Source organism: Dipodomys merriami, unplaced genomic scaffold (assembly GCF_024711535.1).
Source record: "Dipodomys merriami isolate MVZ:Mamm:240054 unplaced genomic scaffold, mDipMer1.0.p SCAF_5, whole genome shotgun sequence".
NCBI lineage: Eukaryota > Metazoa > Chordata > Mammalia > Rodentia > Heteromyidae > Dipodomys > Dipodomys merriami.
Genome location: NW_027206068.1, coordinates 32803643 through 32827418, shown reverse-complemented (window position 1 = coordinate 32827418; position 23776 = coordinate 32803643). Strand labels below are relative to the sequence as shown.

The window sequence follows — 23776 nt, the reverse complement described above, 5'->3', positions numbered from 1 at the left end:
GCTTTTCTCTCAACTTCTGCTCTTTCTAGAAATCCTTACTGTTGCAAGCTGGTAAAAACTTCTCATTTTTTCTCTCTCTGAGTGTCACTATCTCTTGACTCTCCTTTCCTGAGAAGAATGACATATGGGCTCAGGGATGAACTCTATGATCAAGTTTACTTCATTCAATTTAGTATCATAGTATCTATTTTCAAAAATTATTACATACATAACTACCATGAAATAACATGTGAGTATATGATCTTTTGAGGGAGGCACAATTCAATCCATATCAATTACAAATGCCAAAAACAGCCAATTGAAGTTTGGGGGAAAATGACAATTAAAGAAGGAAGGGTCAGTGTAGCCTATCTAAGAAAGAAATCTAAAAATGTTGATAGTTAAAAAGGTCCAACGTAGAGAGTAGTTTGGATTGAATACTTAAAAGATAGTTATGGACTGGAATAGGAAAAGAGTTTAAGTATGAGATACAAGGGCTACAAATAAGTGAAAACATTCTATTCTATTGACACATGGTAAGGACATACTGTAGAGTTGTGGTCTAAACACTTTATGTGCAATATATTTTCACATCTCATAAAAAAAATGTAAAGACAGGAAGTGTTTAGAGAAGTGACTCAGGATTGTTTAGAGAAGTGACTCAGGCTTCTTTGCTCATGAGCATTTTATAGAAACAGGATTTGATTCCAGAATGGTCTTCAGAATGTGGAGGACAATAAGCAGAAGCCTGAGAGTGGAGACTGGGTTCATCAATTATGAGACTGGTAACATAGCCATTCATTATTCCCGGTCTATGCTTCCTTTGACATCCAACAGCTCTCTCTATTTTCCTCATTACACTTAAAAGAGCTACTGTGATGCTTCCTTGAGAAATATTGCTTTAGAAAAGTTAAATTGTGATCGATACGATGGACAGATGATTATGAAACGAAAGCCTATTGACATTCCATTTTAGAGGCTACAAACCAAGGAACTTAATCTTGAATATCTTGATGTCTTCATTAAAGTGGACAGGGCCACATACTGGAAATGAAGGGAAAAATGTATTAGAAGGTACATGGTAAAGATTTGGATAAATGAGTGCTGGAGAATTAATCCCCAGTAGGACTACTATTTTTACTCCAGTTTGATAATGGGCCACTTGCCAGGCCATAACAAAGGAAATTCCAGATTATGCTTTTGCAGATACTCTTATGTTGGCTGCAATGGCATTTTGCTTCCTTTCAACATTCATACCATCTTATATTAGAGCAGTGTGGCAGACATACAACTGCCCTTGCTATGGAAACAGAGATTTCTCATGAGATTCTGAACATTAAGATGACAACAGCATTGGATACATAGAGCCAGACAAAAGTTTTCTTTCTCAGTTTTCTCTTTCTTCCTTGGCCAAGACAAGAAAATGCAGAAATGACGCTTGAGGCAGGGTAGGTGGGGTATGTTTTAATTTTGTTATTTATTTGACCTCGAATAGGAGTTTGCTTCTATTTTCATATGGTTGTATAATCCAAACTACTTTATCTCTTCTACAGTGCAGCAAAGTATAGGACCCACAATGAAAGTAAAAATGAAAAGCTCTGTGTGTGTGTGTGTGTGTGTGTGTGTGTCACAAGAACTGATGTGTGGGGGCAAAGAGAAATTTAAGTCTATGCCCAACCATAACTAAAAAGCCCTCTGAAGCTAAAGTAATTAAAGTCCAGCCTGAGGCTGGAGACTCTGTATGTTTAAACCCCAGAGATAACATAAAAACAGGCATCTGGGTGTCCTCTGAGACAGAGGATGTTCAATCAGATTCCAAGAACTCAAGAACATGTGTTTTACAAGGGAGAAAGCCAAAATACAAACTTTCCTGTAAGTATTGCAAATACCATATGGAAAATTGATCCCATAAACTAAGACGAAAAACATTATAAAGGAATGATTTTTCTGAATTCCCTTATGCCAGTTAAGGAATAGATTCCAGTCTTTTATCCTAATTTCCAGAAAATATGACTGAATTACAAGAAAAGATTTGACGAGTAATTCAAATATAATTTCTGGTTCCTTACCAAAGCCTTATGCAGCTGGATACCTTGTCTTGTTATTTGCTTAGTAAAACAGTTTTGAGGGACAAAGAGATCAACAGACATGTACACAGACAGAAAAAAAAGAAACAGGCCATTACCTTTATTTCTTTCCTACATTATATGGTCCTTTGGATTAGTAAATCCTTCCCTTCCAGGAATGCTGTTCAATGGTAGAAAATCTTGCATACAACCTCCCAATATGTAGCAGGAACACAGAGGCCATCGTATCTTCTGTGAGAAAACATTCACTTACTATATTTGTTTATAATTATTATGAAAGAGTAGAGATTACTGGTGAGAACAAAAGCTACAATAAAGCTAGACCTGGTGGCACACACCTATAATGCGTGGTATTCCAGGGCAAAGGCATAAAGATCTCAAGTTAGAGTTCAGCCCAAGTAAAGACATCTTGTTACCCTGTTTCAAAACAAAATGGCTGGGTGTGTAGATCCAGCCATTGCTAGTCAGAAACAAGTGTCCCTTTGATTCATCCCCAATTGTGGGAGAAGAAATGAATAAAAAACCACCAAAATTTGTCATATACTCCTTCCTTATATAAAGTGATAAAATGATATTTTATATGAATTTATTTTAGTTATTTTTAATATATGATGCAAAAAATAATTCATTTTTTCAGATCTTGAATTTTTCTTGTGGCCTTATATATCATCAGTAGCCCTTAAAATGTAAATATTTACTTCAGTCAATTCAATTATATTCATTTTTATTATACCTTTGAATGATAGAATGATGATTATCATTTTCTGGAGGACTATTTGCATTTCATAATTTTACACAAATTTAATTTTGTCAGGATTCTTATGTTTATGGAGGTTTGAATTTAGGACCTTGTGCTCTCTACTGTTTTGCCAGAGTCTGGTGCTCTACCACTTGTTGCTGATTAATTGGAGATAACAGGCTCATGGTTTTACCCCCTGAGCTGCTTTCAAACTATTCTCAGATCTCAACCCCTAAATAGCTATAATGATAGACATAAGCCATTGGTTCCTGGCTAAGGATTCTTAGTTTTAATGAAAAGGACAGTGTCAGATTCATAAAATTATTTCTCTAGAACATATCTGCTTTTATTCATGCTATGAATCCTGTGGCTATCAGATACTTTGAATAAAATTTTATATTAATCTTTTCATTGAGGTTCTTATGTTATGAAAACAAGGTAAAGTGTTCCATATCAGGACAAGCACAATAGTAGGCAGAGAAAAGTTTTATTGATGTGGACAGAATGTATTTACCTAAACATGTGATAAGAGTACCAGTTTCCATGAGTTCTCAACCAGCATAGACTTGTCAGGTTTTTTAATTTCTTGTAACATCTCAAAGCTTAATCTCACATTGCTTCATGAAAATATTAATATCAAGTATTTCAACTCTGATGATACCATACCTTCTTATATTGTTCTATCTTCATTTTTTTACTACAATAGGGCATTTAAGGAGTTTGCTTTAATTCCCAGTACATTTGATTCCTTAATCTCATATTTAGCAGGGAATAGAGGCTTATAGTAAAATACTTTGATTGGACTAGTGGATGCTCAGATTTCTTAGGAAACATTATTTCTGACTATATCTGTTGAAGATATTTCTGAAAAAGATTTGCACTTGAATCAACAGACTAGGCAAACAGACAAACATGGAAAGTCTTAAAAGACTCAAAAGGGGAAATTAAAGGTAGAGCCAAAGTTAGTTCATTCTTCCTCTTCATCTAACAAGTTCATTTTCCCTGCCCTGGGATGTTAGAGCTCCTAGTTCTCAGGCCTTCAAACTCCAGGACTTACACCAGCAGCCACAACCTTAATTCTCTCCAAACCTTAATGCTCAGACAGTTACACTGGGGCAGAATGATGCAACAACTTAGTTCTCCTAAGATTTGAGAGTTTTTACAATAGAAGAATCAACTTAGAAGTTTCCTTGTTCCTTGGGACCTCAAATTCTCCTCTTAATAGAGACTCATTCAGTGGCGTGGCTTGGGAAACCTCTTTGACCACCTAACACCCAAACTGACCATTCTGAGTCCCACTGGCATCAGCTAAACTGGATGAATCAAAATAATACCAAAGCATTCTAGAAACTAAATTAGCCATTGCAAACACGGTGCACCAAAGTGGATCAGGATTTCTAAATAGGGTTATTGCTGCTAACAGAAAACCAGTAACAAAGACAATTTAATAGGAAACCAAAAGTTCTTTGCATAATAGACAAACTGTTCATGATACAAAGAAAAATCACCTTTAATATCAAGACACAGGAAAATCACAAATAGCATAATCTGAGTTATAGCTTTCTTAACTTCTTGCTCATGTATAGTCACTGCCCCCTTTAGCATTTACTTACTAATTGGAGTTCCAATTTCTTTTATATTCTACTTCTTCCTTCCTTCTTTCCTTCATTTCTCTTTCTTTTTCCTTCCTTCCTTCCTTCCTTTCTTCCTTCCTTTCCTCCTTCCTTCCTTCTTTCCTTCTTTTTCTTTTTCTTTTTTTGTGCTGGTTCTGATGCTTGAAGTTGGGGCCTGGTTTTATTGGAAATTTCTCAGTCTACAAAGGACAGTTGCAAAGTATATATAAGCAACAAATAAACTCTCCAGCTGAAAATCTAATCAATGAAGTCAAACATTTTTTTGGAATCTGTAGCTGTCATTTTCAATCTCATACACTACTTTGAATACTTAAATTTTTCATCAAATATTAAAATAGAATTCAAATGAGAATTCATTAAGTTCACTGGTCATATACATGGTACTCACCACAAACATTTGAGCAACTTTCTCAAAATAGAAATTTTTAACTAATCATAAAGTTCAAAAATTAGGATGCTTTACAAACTTAGCATTTTTACATTTCAAGAATTCTAGTAATTGTAAAACAGACAATTTAAAAATGAGCATATTCATAATAATCTCTAAATTCATTTATTATACTCAAACTACAAAATAGTTTAGTTGCTGCATTAACCAACAATGGGACCTACATTTATTTTTACTCTGTATAAGAATTTTTTCTAAACTACTATCTCCCTGACTTCCAAATTTCAATAACAATTCCAGACAATTGATTATGCATGCTTATTTTCTTTGTTTTTTGGGGGGCAGGGGGTCCGGTCATGGGGCCTGAACTCTGGGCCTGGGAGCTGTCCCTCAGCTCTTCAGCTCAAGGCTAGCACTCTACCACTTGAGCCACAGCGCCACTTCCGGCGTTTTTCTTTTTGCTTATGTGGTGCTGAGGAATTGAACCCAGGGCCTCATGCATGCAAGGCAAATGCTCTACCACTGAGCTACCTTCCCAGCCCCTGCATGCTTATTTTCTAACAACTTTATTTAAATGATTGTGAGCTCTACTTTTAGTACCTTGGGAGTAGGTGCTAATGCCATATAGTATTGTATTTTCTCAAAAAATTTTAGAACAACATTCAAAAGTTACGAGAATCAATGGTTTCATTAGTATTTAGTGAGTATTCCTATATGGTTGGTTATATGTACAATTATGTGTTTGCCAATTAAATTTATTTTATATAAGTTAAATTTATATGTACCAATTAAATTTATCTATTTGTGTTGGTACTGAGGTTGAATCACGGTATAGGTACTGCTCCTTAGTTGTTGTTGCTGTTGTTGTTTTTTCAAGTGTTCTGCTACTTGAGCAAAAACTCCACTTTTGGTTAATTGGTGGTCAATTGCCGATAAATTTCATACCTATCCTGGCTTTGAACTGCAATCCTCAAATCACACTCTTCTGATTAGTTAGAATAAACACATACATCATTTGTGCCTAGCCCAATTACATTTAAATTTAAAATCTTCTTTAAGCTCAGAGTATGCTAGATTAAATAAATCTAAAAAAGCACACAACAATTGATTAGCTGAGGTGTTTGAGTTACTTGGTTTGACCTCTCCTTCATTTCCAAATTGCATACTCTATGCTCTTTTGCAGAGATGCAAGCTATCCTTACTTCAGGTATAATAGATGTCTTGTTTGTTAACAGATAGACAAAAGCAACTATCTTGCTACCCTACAGGATATTTTTTTCCTACTCTAATCTCCCATGTCTTAAAAGTAGAGAACTAATGGGAACTAATGGGTTATCAAATCACATTTATGCTCTATACAAAAGGAACTTCAAATTTCTTTTTTTTTTTTTTTAATTGTATTTTATTTTATTTGAGAACATACTGTACAGGGGGGCTACAATTACATGGGCAGGATAATGCATACATTTCTTACCAAGCATTGCAGCCTCCTCCTTTGTTTTCCCTTCACTTCCCTTCCCCGCCTCCCCCCTCGCCCCACCCAATTTTACCCCCCTCCCCCCCCACACCGACATTGTAAAGCTGGTTTTGACATGACATTTTGTACTTCTCATTGTTGCAACAGGTCCACCTGAATCCTTAAACGACTTTTTGTCCCCATCTCCTCCACATGTTATACTGACATCAAATATAGTGAAAGCGGGGGTTACACTGTGGGGGAGGGACATACAAAGCAACAAAGAAATAATCTTATAAATGCGTTAGAAACACATGCATGAAAGAAACGAAAACATTAAAATACATATTTAAGGGTTCATTTTCCTAACATCACATTATCTGACCTTTTCCGCTTGACTCATACCTATACTAGATATTGTAAATAAGGGAAACCATGGGACCTATGCTTCTTTGGGCCTGGCTTACTTCACTTAATATAATTTTTTCCAAACCTTTCCATTTCCTAACAAATGGGGAAATGTCATTCTTTCTGATGGAGGCATAGAATTCCATTGTGTATATATACCACATTTTCTTGATCCATTCATCTACTGAGGGGCATCTGGGTTGGTTCCATATCTTAGCTATGGTAAATAATGCTGCAATAAACATAGTTGTGCTGGTAGCTTTAGTGTGGTCTTGTTTGTAAACATTTGGGTAAATGCCCAAAAGTGGGATTGCTGGGTCATAGGGGAGATCTATGTGAAGTCTTCTGAGGAACCTCCATACTGCTTTCCAAAGTGGTTGAACAAGTTTACATTCCCACCAACAATGAAGTAAGGTTCCTTTCTGTCCACATCCCCTCCAGCATCTGTTGTTGTTAGAGTTCTTGATTTTTGCTGTTCTAACTGGAGTGAGGTGATATCTCAATGTTGTTTTGATTTGCATTTCTTTTATGGCTAGGGATGTTGAACATTTCTTCATGTGTCTATTGGCCATCCTTGTTTCTTCTTCAGAGAAGCTTCTCTTTAAGTCTTTCGCCCACTTATTTATTGGGCAGTTGATTCTTTGAGGATTTGTTGTTGGGTGGTTTAATTTTTTGAGTTCCAAGTATATTTTAGATATGAGACCCTTGTCCGTTGTATGGCTAGTAAAGATCTTCTCCCAATCGGTGGGCTTTCTATTGATCTTGCCAGCTATGTCATTTGCCCTGCAGAAGCTCTGCAATCTTATGCAATCCCATTTGTCCAACCTTTCTTTGATTTGTTGTGCTTCCGGGTCTCTATTCAGAAAATTTCGACCTGAGCCAAGGAGACCTAGGGTTTCTCCTATTCCATCCTGTAATGTTTTCAGAGTGTCTGCTTTGAGTTCAAGGTCTTTGATCCATTTGGAGTTGATTCTGGTACAGGGTGATATATAACGATCTAGCTTTAGTTTTCTACATGTAGTTAACCAATTTTGCCAGCACCATTTACTGAAGAGGCTGTCTTTCTTCCATTCTATTGTTTTAGCTTCCTTATCGAAGATTAGATGGCTATAGGTCTGTAGGTTCATTTCTGGGTTTTCAATTCTATTCCATTGGTCCTGAGGTCTGTTCTTATGCCAATACCAAGCTGTTTTGATTACTATGGCTTTATAGTAGAGTTTGAAATTTGGTATTGATATTCCTCCAGCAGTGTTCTTTCCGTTGAGGAGCGTTTTTGCTATTCGGGGTCTTTTATTGTTCCATATGAATTTTTGGATTGCCTCTTCTATTTCCTTGAAGAATGAGGGTGGAATTTTGATAGGTATCGCGTTGAATTTGTAGATAGCCTTGGGAAGTATTGCCATTTTCACGATGTTAATCTTGCCAATCCAGGAGCATGGGAGGTTTTGCCATTTTTTAAGTTCTGTGTTGATTTCCTTTTTCAAGATTTTAAAGTTTTCATCATAGAGGTCCTTCACTTCTTTGGTTAAGTTAATTCCTAGGTATTTTATTTTTTGTGGGGCTATTACAAATGGAGTTGCTTTCCTAATTTCAGTCACACTTTTCTCATTGTTGGCATATAGAAAAGCCATTGATTTTTGGGGGTTAATTTTATAACCTGCTACTTTGCCAAAGTTTTGAATCAGCTTGAGTAATTTGGGAGTGGAGTCTATGGGATTCTTTAAATACAAGATCATGTCATCTGCAAAGAGGGAGAGTTTTATTTCTTCTTTCCCTATTTGGATCCCCTTTATGTCTGCATCTTGTCTTATTGCTGTAGCTAGGCATTCTAATACTAGATTGAAGAAAAGTGGAGAGAGTGGGCATCCTTGTCTTGTTCCTGAGTTAAGAGGAAATGGCTTTACTTTTTCACCATTGAGTATAATGCTGGCTGTAGGTTTGTCATATACAGCCTTTATTGTATTGAGGAATGTTCCATGGATTCCTAATTTTTCCAGAACCTTCATCATAAAGGGGTGTTGGATCTTGTCAAATGCTTTTTCTGCATCTATTGAGATAACCATGTGGTTCTTATTCTTGCTCCTGTTGATGTGATGAATAATATTAATTGATTTGCGTATATTGAACCAGCTTTGCATCCCTGAAATGAATCCTGTTTGATCATGGTGTATGATTTTTTGGATGAATTGTTGAAGTCGATTGGCCAAAATTTTGTTGAGAAGTTTTGCATCAATGTTCATCAAAGAAATGGGTCTATAGTTCTCTTTCTTTGATGAGTCCCTGCCTGGTTTTGGGATGAGGGTTATGATGGCTTCATAGAATGTGTTCGGTAGTGAGCTTTCTCTTTCAATTTCATTGAAGAGTTGGAGGAGTATTGGTGTGAGCTCTGCTTTGAAGGCCTTGTAAAATTCCGCTGTAAAACCATCTGGTCCTGGACTTTTCTTAGCTGGGAGGTCTCTTATTGCTGTTTCTATTTCAATGCTTGATATGGGCCTGTTAAGCTGGTTTAACTCATCTTGGTTTAGTTTTGGCATGTCAATATTTGCTAGGAAAAGGTCCATTTCTGTCAAGTTCTCAAACTTATTAGCATAAAGTTTTGAGAAGTATCCCCTAATAATGTTCTGAATCTTGGTTGTTTCCGTGGTGATGTTTCCATTCTCATCTCTGAGTTTATTAATTTGGGTGTGTTCTCTCCTTTTTCTGATAAGGTTTGCTAAGGGTCTGTCAATTTTGTTAAGTTTTTCGAAGAACCAACTCTTTGTTTTGTTGATTTTTTCTATAGTTTTTTTGGATTCTAATTCATTTAATTCTGATTTAATTTTGATTATTTCTTTCCATCTACTGGATTGGGGTTTATCTTGCTGCTCTTTTTCAAGGAGGTTTAGATGTGTCATTAAATTGTTAGTTTCCGATCTCTCCAATTTGTTGATGTAGGAGCTCAGAGCTATAAACTTGCCTCTGAGTACCTCCTTTGCTGTGTCCCAGAGGAGCTGGTAATTTGTGTGTTCATTTTTGTTGAATAGCATGAACATTTGAATTTCCTTTCTAATCTCTTCCATGACCCACTCATGATTCAGCAGTGTGTTGTTCAGCCTCCATGTGATACCGGACTTTCTTTGGTGGCTTTTGGTGTTGAGATCTAATTTTATTCCCTTGTGGTCAGAGAGAATGCAAGGTATAACTTCAATGTTTCTGAATTTAGACAAGTTTGCTTTGTGGCCTAAAATGTGGTCTATTTTAGAAAACGTTCCATGTGCTGCTGAGAAGAACGTGTATTCTGTTGCTGCTGGGTGAAATGTTCGGTAAATGTCTGTTAAGTCTAGTTGATCTATGCAGCTGTTTAGATCTGCGGTTTCTCTGTTGAGTTTTTGCCGAGTTGATCTATCTAGTGGGGAGAGTGGTGTGTTAAAATCCCCAACAATTAATGTCTTTGGATCTATATGGGATTTGAGGGAAAGTAGTGTTTCTTTGATAAATTTGGGTGCTCCATTGTTTGGCGAATAGATATTTAGAATTGTAATATCCTCCTGAAGGAGAGATCCTTTAATTAGTATGTAGCGACCTTCTTTATCTCTTCTCACGAATTTTAGTTTGAAGTCTATTTTATCTGATATTAGGATTGCAACTCCCGCCTGTTTATGAGGGCCGTTTGCTTGGTAGATTTTGTTCCAGCCTTTAACTTTGAAAATATGTTTGTTTTTACGGGCAAGATGTGACTCCTGCAGGCAGCAGATAGAGGGGTCTTGTTTTTTAATCCAACTAGACAGTCTATGTCGCTTAATTGGAGAGTTCAGTGCGTTAACGTTAAGAGATAGGACTGAGAGGTATTTGGGGGTTCCTGCCATGTTATCCACCTTCTTGGGTGCTGTGAAAACTGGGTTCTTCCTAAGGTTCTTGGATTCTCAGTTTGGGTGCAGTTTCTTGGCCTTTGTTGCGTTCTTGTTGGTTTTCTATGTGTAGGACATCTTTAAGAATCTTTTGCAGGGCTGGTTTGGTGGAGATGTATTGTTTCAATTTTTCTTTGCTATGGAAGGTTTTTATTTGGCCTTCAGTTATGAAGGAGAGTTTAGCTGGGTACAGTATTCTTGGTTGATAGTTGTTTGTTTTTAGGGCATGGCATACGTCATTCCAGGCTCTTCTTGCTTTGATTGTCTCTGCTGAGAAATCTGAGGTAATTCTAATTGGTTTCCCTTTATAGGTGATTAACCTTTTCTCCTTGACAGCTTTAAGGATCTTTTCCTTGGTCTGGGTTGATCCTGTGTGGATTATAATGTGATGGTGGGATGTCCTATTCTGGTCTGGTCTATTTGGGGTTCTAAAAGCTTCTTGTATCTGAATAGGCCTATCTTTTTGTATGTTTGGGAAGTTCTCTGCTAGGATCCTGTTAAACAAATTTCCTAGACCATTAACTTCTGTTTCTAGGTGCTCCTCTACACCCATTATCCTTAGATTGGGCCTTCTGATGGTGTCTTCCAGGTGTTGGATAGACCTATCATATTTCTTGGACTTGTCTTGGATGGTTGTATGTTCTTTCTCTATAATATCTAGGCTGTGTTCAATCCCTGAGATTCGATCTTCTGCATGGTCTAACCTGCTGTCGAGACTCTCTACTTTGTTTTTTATCTCTTTTCCTTCTAATTGGTCAGCTTTGATGGCTTCAAGTTCTTTGTTGAAGCTCTGTTTTAGGTCTTGTATGATTTTCTTTACTTCCTTAATTTGGTGTTCAGTGTTTGTTCTCAAATCACTTAGTTGATTGGTTATGGTTTCTTTGGACTCCCATTCCTTCTGTTGGGTTCCATTCAGCATTCCCTTTGTGGTCTCCCTGACTTCCTTCAGCTCTTTGTTAATGGATTCCATGAATGTCTTTAGTGATCTTTGTGTATTCTCTACCTGGTCTCTTAATTCGTGAATTACTCTTTGATTAGTTTCCTCCCTTCTGTGGGATTCCTGCAGTTCTCTTTGAGTGTTCTCTGCCTGCTCACGCCATTCCTCCCTTTCTCTTTGAGTATTCTCAAGTTGTTCACGCAAATCCTGTATCAGTTTTTGAGAAGCTTCCTCACGCTTATGATATTCCTGTATAAACTTCTGGGATGCCTCCTCTCTCTCCCTATCACGCTCATACAGAGTCCTTTGTACATTGTCAAACTTCTCATTTATCATGTTTGCTATTAGTGTTTGTACAGCTATTTGGGAACTCTCCGCTGGATTATTCTTTATCTGTTCTAATCCCTGATTATCAAGGTTGGGAATTGAGATACCCGAATTTGCCATTTTTCTTGTGTTTTTCCGGCTTACTCGGCCCATTTGAGATAAAGATTGCACCAGTTTTGTGCTAGAACACTATCTTAAGGCAACCATCAACCAAAGTTTGCATTTGTACAGTCAATAGTCTACAGATACAATCTAGTTCAACAGATACATCTATTCAACATCAAACGACTATATGTTAAAGGACTTCGAACCGCAGAAAAGAATTTGGAAAACCAGAAATTATTACGATTAGGGAGAGATGTGGGTAAAAAATAGGAGTAGATTGGTGTGGGGAGGCACAGGGAGAGTTAACTATGTCCTAATCACAGTGCAGGAAATGAGTTGGGTAGGATGCAAGTAGAGAGAGAGAGAAAAAGAAGAGACGGAAAGGGGAATAAAGAGAGACCAGAAAAAGAATAGAAACGTAAAAATTAATGTTATTATAGAGATTAAAAGACCGTCTATTTAGAGTGGAATGTGAATATGTTCAGAGAAAGGGAGGGACATAGAGGAGATGTGAAAAGCTTTAAGGATGGGAACGGGAGAAGAAAAGATCAGAAGTTCAGTAGAGCTAGATAAAAAACAAAAAGATAATTAAGAAAGAAAGAAAAAGAGAAAGAAGACAAGAAAAGAAAGGAAAACTCTTATTCACGTATTCCTAAAATAAAAATTATAAGATGAGAAAAAAAAAAAGGTTACTGGAAAACAATTATTTTTTCAGAAGAGGCAAAAATTAAAGATTAATAAAAGTTTTAGAAGGGAAAAAAATTTATATATATATATATATATATAAGGTAACAAAAAACAAAAAACAAGCAAAAAAAAAGAAAAGAAGAAGAAAAAAAGAAAAAAAAAAGAAAAAGAAAAAAAAAAAGAAAAAGAAAAAAAGTCTTTTGATTTTTTTTTTTTTTTGGGGGGGGAGGAGTGGGAAGAATCCTGTATCTCCCTTTTGTCTGCAACCGGTCTCTTGTTGGAGTCTCTGGTCAGCTTGAGGTCCTGTGGCTTGATTGGTTTCTTAAGTCGGTTGGTTGGAAGAGGCAGAAAAATGCTCTGCCTTACCCAAGATTTTGAGATCCCCCTCCCAGGTTAGTTTTCTGGGAGGGTGGTCTGCTTTGAGAGTCACAAAAGAGGGGGATGTGGTGATGAGGCTAGGTTCTGGGTAGAGTTGAGGCCTTTCAATAAACAGTAGCTTTTCCCTGAGGCTATTTTGTGATAAAGCTCACAGCGCCCAGCCTGGAGCCATTCTCAGGGTTTCTGTTTTTCAATTGATTGTGGAGGCTGCTAGAGGGAGGGGCAGCCTCTGGCTCTGGTTACCCAGTGAAGTAAGGCACTCCGATGGCTGGCGCCTGAGCTGGGTGGCTTTTTTCTGGATGGAGCTGAGTCTGGCAGGTCACTTCGCCGTTAAGTTCTTGTGACCTGCTAAATGACTCATTTTATTCCAAGGCCTGAGCTGGAGCTAGCAGCTCCTCCGAACTTTGTCGGTATCCAAGATGGAGATCACCGGTGCTGGGGGGGGAGGGGTGGCCTTCCCTCCTCTGCTCCCTGAGGAGTGAGGATGTCGGGCTTGTACTCACGCCGAGTCTTGGATCCTGGGTCATCTCTGGTCTGCAAACAGCAGGATGAAGATGTTCGCTCCTTGTCGGTTCTTGTTGGTGTTGAGTAGAATCCGCTCGTCCGCTGCGTCTGGCTCCTTCGTCCCCGACTCTGTGTCTCAGGTATGTCTCCGCAGCGGTGGTCGCCGCCGCCGTGGCCCCGCCGCCGGAGCGGCAGCTGCTGTGTTTCCTTGGCTTCCCCTCTCTTGTCTAACTCTCTGTCCTGTGATGACACACTTGGTGTGATTCTCTGGCTTAGGACTGTTCACTGGAACTCTAAAACTCCTTTCTATGCGAGAGCTTGTTCAGATTCCAGCTTCTCCTCCGCCATCTTCCCGGAACTCTCGGAACTTCAAATTTCAATGGCTCTCTCTCTATATATATACACATATGTATATATACACACACATACTTACATATAATTATGAATATATGTAAAATATATAAATTAGTATACTCTACATTATCTATTTTATATTATATAGTTTATCTTATATGAACATGTGAAGAAAATCTGTTCCATCTTAGGGTATAAAATAAAAATATTAATTTATTGACTAAAAGTTTAAAAAAATCAAAATAGCTTAGTTTATTTACTAAATAGCTAAAACTAATCACAAAAAACAAGCATGTAAAAGGACAGAAATTGAAAACGTTCTTTGTAATGTTTAGATAATTCTAACTGAATTTATTTCTCTTTAATTAAGAACAGGTTAGAAAGACTTTCCCAGATACACTAGTTGTTTGCTTTTAGTTACTGAAAGTTAGCAAAAAAAAAAGTAATAAAGTTTTAGAGTATGAACATTTCATAAGTTTAGTAGTTTTATTTCTTTAATTGTGCAATTTCTTATAACGCTTCAATGTTTCTTGAATTTGTAGTTTGTATTGATAAAATTTCAGTAAACAAATAATTAAACTTCTAATATTTTAATAGGGAACATTTAGTGACCTCAATTTGCTATATAATATATACATGGAGATCCATTTAGTCATGGAAATAATGTTCGTTTGCTAAAATTAATTCTGGCAAGCAACCCTGGAATAATATACCAAGTCCCAAAGCCATAGAAACAGCACCTTACAACAAAGAACTGATGATTCAAGACTGGCAGTATTTCTTTGTGCTAAATTTAAGAATTAGCTTAAAGGGTGGTCATATCAATATTAGAAAATGAAAAGTTTCTTATTTCAAGATGCATGAAGAACTCCAAAATGTAACCAAGATATCAAAAAGATTGTTGAAGTTTATAGTGCTTGACAATTAGTTCAAGAGATGAACTTGGATGCTATCAATAAATGAAAACCATTAATGACAATTAAGTGTTTAGACAATATGTTGCCCTCATCCTTTCTCTCTTTTTTTTTTTTTTTTGTCAGTGGTGGGGCTTGAACTCTGGGCTTGGGTGCTGTCCCTGTGCTCTTCAGCTCAAGGTGAGCTCTCTACCACTTGAACCACAGCGCCACTTCTGGTTTTCTAGTGGTTTATTGGAGATGAGAGTCTCATGGACTTTGCTACTTGGGCTGGCTTTGAACTGCGATCCTCAGAGCTCAGCCTCCTGAGTAGCTAGGACTACAGGTGTGAGACACAGGCGCCCAGCTTCCTTTCTCTTTTTGAATGACATTTTTATTCTCTTTTTACATGTCAATTCCTTATTAAGTAGAAAATTCATTTTCAAAGTAAATGTAGTAAGAAAATTCATGAATAAGTTTAAGTTAACAACAATTAATCAGAGGTTCATTTTCATCCCAAACAAACACTGGACTTCTTGAGGCGTAATGTGGCAAATTCCAAAATCAGTGAAGATGTGAGAAGGAATTAACACTTAACTCCCACTCTATTAATAAACTATAATTATAGAGTGGGAGTAAAAATGAACCAAGAATCTGTTTCTGCTTCCTAACCGTGAAAGGAGTTCAAAATGTTTGCTGAATATTTCCTTCTTTGAATCCTGCATTCCGGGTTCCACTTTTACTCCTCAAATATTGATTTTTTGCCTGTGTATTGATATTTCTAGGTTTTGTCACTTTAAAATATCCATATAAATTTGCTTGAATATTGAAATTCATTAGCTGAAAGTTCCACCTCTGGAGGCATATAGGGATTGTAAAGTCTGAACAACTTTATTAGTCAGCTTATTAGCACTGGAGACATCTTTTGTAAATAAAGTCTGACTCTGAAATTTCACAGTGCCAAACCCAAGGCAACAATTTACAGCCATCAAGGTACTTGGCCTTAGTCCAGGAAGCCACTGTAAGAGCCTGAAATCCAGTAAACACTGAAACCATTGCTGGTTTTCTGGACTACTCTTGCAATTTGTACTTCAGACAGCAAAGATGACATCCATGACATTAACATTTTTATTCATCAATATTGCCATCTCCTTAAAGTCTGAATTTCATTCTGACCTTCTTAATGACCCTGAAGTACCTCCTTCTTTTTCTTCCCCATCACTTTCATCATCCTCTGTGTCTCTGCTGTATTATTTTTAGGGTTGTTTCCTCAAAGCAGTGAAGTACTTGCTCTGTTTCAAGTATTTGTGTGTGATGAAGCCTCTCCTTCCCCCCCCATCCCTCCCCCACCACTTCCTCTACTTCCTCCTCCTCCTCTTCCCCCTCTCCTCCCTACCCTACCCACTCTTTCCCTCCCCACTCAGAATCTAGGTGTTCCATGAGAAGTTTCAAATCTGTATTATTTATTTATTTATTTATTTAAATCATCCCATGTGTTTACTTGTAGATTTAGAAGCACCTTCTAATTACCACAATTTGGGAAACCATGTTTCTTTGTCTCTGGCTTACTTTGCTTAATTCTTTCCAAGTCTTTCCACTTCCTTACAAATGGCACAATGTCATTCTTTCTGATGGATGAGTAGATGAGTAGAATTCCATTGTGAATACATACCACATGTTCTCGATCCATTTGTCCACTGAGGGACGTCTAAGTTGATTCCATATTTTGGCTATGTTAAACAATGAACATGGTTGTGCTGGTGGCTTTAGTGTGGCTTGGTTTGTGATCCACTGGATAAATGCTCAAGAGTAGAATTGCTGGGTCATAGAGAAATTCTTATGTTTAGTCTTTTAAGGAACCTCCAGATTACTTTCCAGAGTGGTTGAACAAGTTTACATTCCCACCAACAGTGTAAGAAGGTTCCCTGTGGCCACATTTCCCACCAGCATTTATCATTGTTAATTTTCCTGATAATGGCTATTCTAACTGGAGTGAGGTGGAATCTCACTCCAGAATTGTTTTGATTTGCACTTTTTTAATGGTCAGAGATATTTAATACTTCTTCATGTGTCTATTGGCCATTCTTTTTTCTTCCTCTGAATAGTCTGTCACACACTGAGTCATGATAAATAATATAGGAGCTTAGTCATTAACATAATGAGGCCAAAGGAGGATATGTATAGGAGTGATAGACAAAGGCTCAATAGCTATACATGGATGATAATATAAAATAATATTCTATGAAATTAACTCCAAGAAAGTAAGTAGACATTATTTAGTTGTGATTGTTGCTGTTTTTGTTTTCTTTTCCTTTTATTTTGTTTGTATTTGGAAGGGTAAGGAAGAACACATAAAAAGTGAAACAAGGATAAATAAATACAATAGTCATACTCACTAGACACTGTAAAATGAACTGTACAGACTGTGGGTGGGTACAGATGGGAAAGAACACAGGAGAACAACGAATGGGAGACATGGTTCAAAAAGAATTGTGCCCATTAATCATTACCTGAGTCATGTAATTGTAACATCTCTGTATATTAATTCTGTAATAACAATAAAAAAGAAGTTTCAAATCTAGATAGTGTTTTACTATACTCCTACTTATTTTAATATTTGTTCATGGCTATAATGCTGTTGCTCTTGGACAATTTTAGTCATATTACCTCTACTGACTGAATAAAGTTGTATTACCTCTACTATAACAATACTATGTTACTCCTCTTTAATAGAAAAAAATAGATGTCTGTCTTGTGAATATTTAGAGTGAAACATTTAAACTGGACAGTGGGTTTGAATGCATATTGTTTATGAAAAAACAACTGCAGATTTAAAATGAGTAATATTAATGGCAACTATATATGCTGTATTTTATAATTTACTAATGAGGAGAAAGGAAAGGGCTAATGAATTGTGAATTTAATAGATAGATAAGTGGTTTAAAAAGTGGATTTTTGTGAAAAGGCACACTGGGCAAAAGTGTAGAGGCAAGGAAACCTGTCAAGGTGAAGTTCTGAGCTTGAAATTGTGTGTGTGTGTGTGTGTGTGTGTGTGTGTGTGTGTGTGTGTGTGTGTATGATGTGTATCTCTGTAGTTTACATGAAATTCTGTACAGTATAATTTAGTAAAGTCACTCTCTGAAGAAAAAGAGCTACAGAAACCACCTATCCTGAGTTAATACAGTTTCCTGAAAGATTTTCAATTTATTTCTTGTTAGGGAAGTAAGAACTCATTATATGGAAGGAATATTAACCTGGTGTGGATGTTAAGGGTAGCAATTAAATAACAATATTACTACTCATGGGAGTCTCAATATAACTGGTAGTTCAATGTTCTTTTTTTGGGGGGGGGGGTTCCGGTCTTGGGGCCTGAACTCTGGGCCTGGATACTGTCCCTCAGCTCTTCAGCTCAAGGCTAGCACTCTACCACTTGAGCCACAGCACTACTTCTGGCTTTTTTTTCTTTTTGCTTATGTGGTGCTGAGGAATCAAACCCAGGGCCTCATGCATGCTAGGCAAGCGTTCTACCACTGAGCCACCTTCCCAGCCCAGTTCAATGTTCTTGAATACTAATATTATAGTCTCCCAAACAGAATCAGTTTTTCTAAATTTTATCCCAGAAAAAAAATAAGAATAGAACATAATAGCTAATAATGAAGGTAAGTTAATTATTTTATTTCATTACACAGCTACCTCCCTCTTATTTTAGATACTTATTATCCATTTGGGAAATGCGTTCTAGATTGTGCCTCTAATGTCTTTTCTATAAATATTTTATTTTCTGTGCTGGTCCTGGGGCTTGAACTCAGGGGTTGGTTGCTGTCCCTGAGCTTTTTTCCCCCTCTTTCTCAAGGCTTGAGCTCTATCACTTTAAAACACATCTCCAATTCTGGCTTTGTGGTAGTTACGTGTAGATAAGAGTTTCATAGCATTGAGTACCTTGGATGACAGGCTGGAGCCACAAGCACCCAGCAATTAGTAACACTTTTATTTGTGTTGTTTTTGTAATTGGAGATTGTACTCAAGGTCTCATACTTTTGAGGAAAGTGCTCTATCATTTGCTCCACAGCAGATATTTCATTTTATTTAGTTTTTTTAAGTTAGTTTTTGAGATAAAGTCTGTGTAGCTTACCTCAAATCTCATTTTATTATTATTTTATTTTGAGGTAGGTTGCTCAAACTTTGTCCTGCCTAACCTTGAATTCACAATCCTACTGGTTTTTTTTTCCCTACTGAATAGTTGGGATTATATGCACATATCACAAAACCTAGCCCCAGAAGTTGTTTTCATGCAAGCATATCATAGAGCTAGGCTATTATTATGATTATAGTCATATAAAATTCCATATTAAATAGTGACAGCATGGAATATACGTTAAAGGTTTGGATTCTGAAGTCACATGCTTTTGTCTTCTGGTTCTGCCATTTAATATATATTTATGAATATTTTACTTTTATCTACTTTTCACTTTGTTCTAAGGTGTATTAGTACTCTTTTTCACAGGGTTATTGTGTGGTTTTACACACACAAACACAGACACACACACATATATATATGTAGGTGATTTAGTCTACATTATATTGTGTACTTCAACATATCAGTTTTAATTATTTCCTCTTACTAAAGGAGCAGACATTATCTTTCCATCTTTTGAGCTATACATAAATGGAGGAAACTATTCATCTCTCTTCTGGAAAATATGATCAATGAAGATTTAATTACAAAGAATGAGTACTTTATTTAAACATGGCTTAAGTTGTTAAGCACCTTATAATGGCCTCCAACAAACAATACAACAATCCAAGCTACTTCTTCAGTGAAGAAAGACAAAATAAAATTTATTTGGTGTTGGCTTCTAAAAAGAGTGAACTCAATGTGGGAAAGCATAATAGATGTTCATAAAGTAAGAAAAATAATAAAAATTAGAGATTGTATTTTCCTCAGTCAAAGACACAAACTGATTTTCACATTTTATTTTGAGAAATTAGTAATCTTTCTTAAGAGTTAGAACCCTTTAAAAATAGATACTATGAACATCATGACAAAACAATACTAAAACTGTCTGAATTAGGGAAAAACATAGAAAATGCTTGAGACCTCTCATAGCAATTTGTGGGTAATTAAAGACATCAAGGCAATAGTTACTTTAATAATGAACAATGTTTATTAAAGATAGTGGCTAGAAGCTCGTACTTTATATGCTAGATTATACTGTGCAAGAACCATGAAGTTCAAATATTTCCCTTTTCAAACTATCTTCTGAGAGCCTCGGTTTCCAGTGTAAGACATATACTCTACTAGATTGTCTTTTTTTCAGAATTAAAGGATTCTGAATGCAGAAGTTCTTGAATATAAGCAAGTATTTCTGAGGAGTACATCTGTATCATAGTAAGATACACATATTTTTGGTAGAAAATACTTCTAGTCAAAAGAGGAAAGGGATGAGCTGGTTGCCAGTGGCTCATGCCTGTAATCTTAGCTACTTGCAAGTTGAGATCTGAGGATCATGGTCCAAAGCCAGCATGGGCAGGAAAATCTGTAAGACTCTTATCTCTAACCACCCAAAGTGCTGCTAGTGGAACTGTGGTTCAGATGGTAGAGCACTAGCCTTGAGCAAAAAAGCTCAGGGACAGTGCCCAGGCCCCGAGTTCACTGGATACACACCAAATATAAATAGATGAATAAGCAAACAAACAAATATATAAAGATAAAAGGGGTGACATTAAGATTCATTGAACTCATAAGCTGACAAGTAGAATTTAAACCCCTGCATACAACTACTTAAAGATAGCTTTAAATATTCAGTATGCCATGCCATTTATCTTTTGAAATAAAGAGAAATATTGGGAGATTCTAATCTAATTTTAAAATTTAAATTTAATAATTTTAAAATTAAATAGAAATAGATATCTGTAAAATAAAACTTAGAACTTAATTCACAAAATTAGAAATAAAACATAACATTTTTATTTCCTGGCATTTCCCCTGTTTTCAGGATTATGAAATATTAAAATATACTGCTCACATAAAAAATAATAATTATGGTGACTTACCAAAGTATAGTTGACTAAACTATAATGTATCATAAAAAAATTTAAAAAATAATTAATCAAATATGACAAGATTTTGAAATATAATCAGACTTACTACCTTTCTGTTACAGAATATAAATGATGAACCTCCTGTATGCAATCCACCACACATAGAAGCTTGGATTTTTTCCAATATTAATGGTCCTTTTGTTCAACTCAACTGTTCAGACAGGGATTCTTTACCTGAACATTTGAGTTATTCAATTTTAAGAGGTAAGACATATGAATTCAAATTCACTTTGGTGGTGTTATTATTCAAAATACTCATGTGAGATTTCATATAGATTTGGAAGCATACCATGAAATATATTTTTAAATACAAAGGTCAGACAATAGAAATAGCTATATAATACAGTTTTTTCTGTTTTATTACTTCATCATTTTCAGGAAATACAAATAACCAATTCACACTTTGGAGGCGAGGTGTTGATCCCCCTTCTGTGGCCATCAGGCAGGATTTCCAGTATGATGTGTTTCAAGGGATTCAAGATCCCATGACTTTCCAGTTACTTATTGAGGTTACTGATGAATTAGGTGGGAATAAAGCTACTCAGCTCTCAGCCACTTCTACAGTCATAATTCATGTGCTTCCTTGGATTATAACACAGCCAACTCCTTCTAAGAAAACGACCACAACTACAGTAAGTACTTTGGGATGAATGGTAATTAGAAAACAGTTGGAATTAGTCATAAACAGAGAAGTCTGGGGAACCCTCATGGGAATTAGACTTTTGTTTTGTCAATAAAAGATATTACTGAAAAGTTACTTTAACACAATCAAATCTTCCTCATCAAAATAAAGGTATATTATTAGCATTATTAGAGTTGTTGGCCACTAAATAAGTGCTTATGCAATTTATTTTGGAATTCTTACTAATTCTCTTGATCCTTGTCATTGTGTACTTTTTCTAATGTAAAGTAATATCAGGAAGATTTAATTACAAGCAGAGAACCATTGGTATTTTAAAGAGATATGTGGAAGCTTGTTTACTTGAAAACCATAATCTTACTAGAAGACAAAATACATACTTAGCATTGGTTATCTGAAACTACACAAACAAAAGGACCATACATGAATTTTTGGTACTGGCACAAGACAAGACCTCAGGACCAATGGAATAGAATTGAAAAGCCAGAGATGAACCCACAAACCTAAAATCATTTAATCTTTGATAAGGGAGCTAAAAAAAATAGAATGGGAGAAAGACAGCCTCTTTAGTAAATGTTGATGGTAAAACTGGTTAATCACCTGTAGAAAACTAAAGCTATAACACCCCACACGAGAATCAACTCCAAATGGATCAAAGACCTCGGAGACACTCTGAAAACATTACAGGATGGAATAGGAGAAACCCTAGGTCTCCTTGGCACAGGTCAAATTTTCTTAATAGAGACCTAGAAACACAACAAATGAAAAAAAGGTTGGACAAATGGGATTGCATGAAGCTGCAGAGCTTCTGCATGACAAAGGACATACCTAGCAACATCAGTAGAAAGCCCACGGATTGGGAGAAGATCTTCACTAGTCATACAATGGAGAGGGATCTCATATCTAAAATATACCTGGAACTCAAAAAAATTAAATCCCCCAACAACAAGTCCTCAAAGAAACAACCGCCCCCATTAATAAGTGGGCTAAAGACTTAAAGAGAAACTTCTCTGAAGGGGAAATAAAAATGACCAATAGTCACATAAAGAAATGCTCAACCTCTCTAGCCATGAAAGAAATGCAAATCAAAACAACATTGAGACTCCACCTCACCCCAGTTAGAATGGCTATAATCAAGAACTCTAATAACAACAAATACTGGAGGATGTGGCCAGAAGGGAAGCCTACTGCATTGTTGGTGGGAGTGTAAGCTTGTTCAATCATTTTGGAAAGCAGTATGGAGGTTCCTCAAAAGAATCCACATAGAGCTCCCCTATGACCCAGCAATCCCACTTTTGGGCATTTACCTGATTGATCACAAATAGGACCATACTAAAGCTATCAGCACAACTATGCTTATTGTAGCATTATTTACCATAGCTAAGATATGGAACCAACCCAGATGCTCTTCAGTAGATGAAGGATCAAGAAAATGTGACACACACACACACACACACACACACACACACACACACACACACACACACACACACACACACAAACACACACACATACAATGGAATTCTATGCCTCCATCAGAAAGAATGACATTGTCCCATTTGTTAGGAAATAGAAAGACTTGGAAAAATTATTTTAAGTGAAGTCTGCCAGGCCCAAAGAAACATAGGTCCTATGGTTTCCCTTATTTGCAATAACTAGTATATGTCTGGGATAAGCAGAAAAGGTCAAAAGCTATGAAAATATGACCAAGTAAGAGATGTTAAGTGAAATGAACCCCAAGATAGGGACACAAGTGGTTTTTTCTTTCTTGCTATTGTTTCTAACATATTTATAAGGTACCATTTGATTTTTTTTTGTTGGTGTGTATGTTCCTCTCCCACTGTATAACCCCTGTTTTCACTGTATTTGATGTTGGTCTAATTTGTGGAGAGGAAGGGGAAAAACAAAATGTTTAAATAGGGATACAGGTTGATCCATTGTAACAATGAGATGTACAAGACACTGTTGAACAAGGAACTTTACAATTTAGGCAGGGTGGGGGTTGGGGAGGTGGGTGTGGGGGAGTGTAGTGTAGTTGTGGAAGTGGGAGGGAAGGGATGGTACAGAAAAACAAAGGAGACAACAATGCATGATAAGAAATGTACTCATTACCTTGCTCATGTAACTGTAACCACTCTGTACAGTATTTTCACAAAAAAAATTTACAAAAAAAAGAAAAAAATCTCATACTATGATTAAACAGGATTCATTAATTTTAAAAAAGTACCAAGAAAAGAGTTAACAATTAAAAAAAGTACTATAGATGGAGTG

The 23776-nt window shown here is 36.4% G+C and overlaps 1 protein-coding gene across 1 annotated transcript in view; it reads left to right on the top strand.

Moving 5' to 3' along the window:
• LOC138810082 (cadherin-related family member 4-like) overlaps nucleotides 1-23776 on the top strand; it is a 115416-nt gene that overhangs the window by 64232 nt on the left and 27408 nt on the right. Inside the window, exons 17-18 of the mRNA XM_069997265.1 lie at nucleotides 20928-21069; nucleotides 21244-21497. Of these exons, the coding sequence (XP_069853366.1) occupies nucleotides 20928-21069; nucleotides 21244-21497 (396 nt within the window). The remainder of the gene's footprint in view (nucleotides 1-20927; nucleotides 21070-21243; nucleotides 21498-23776) is intronic.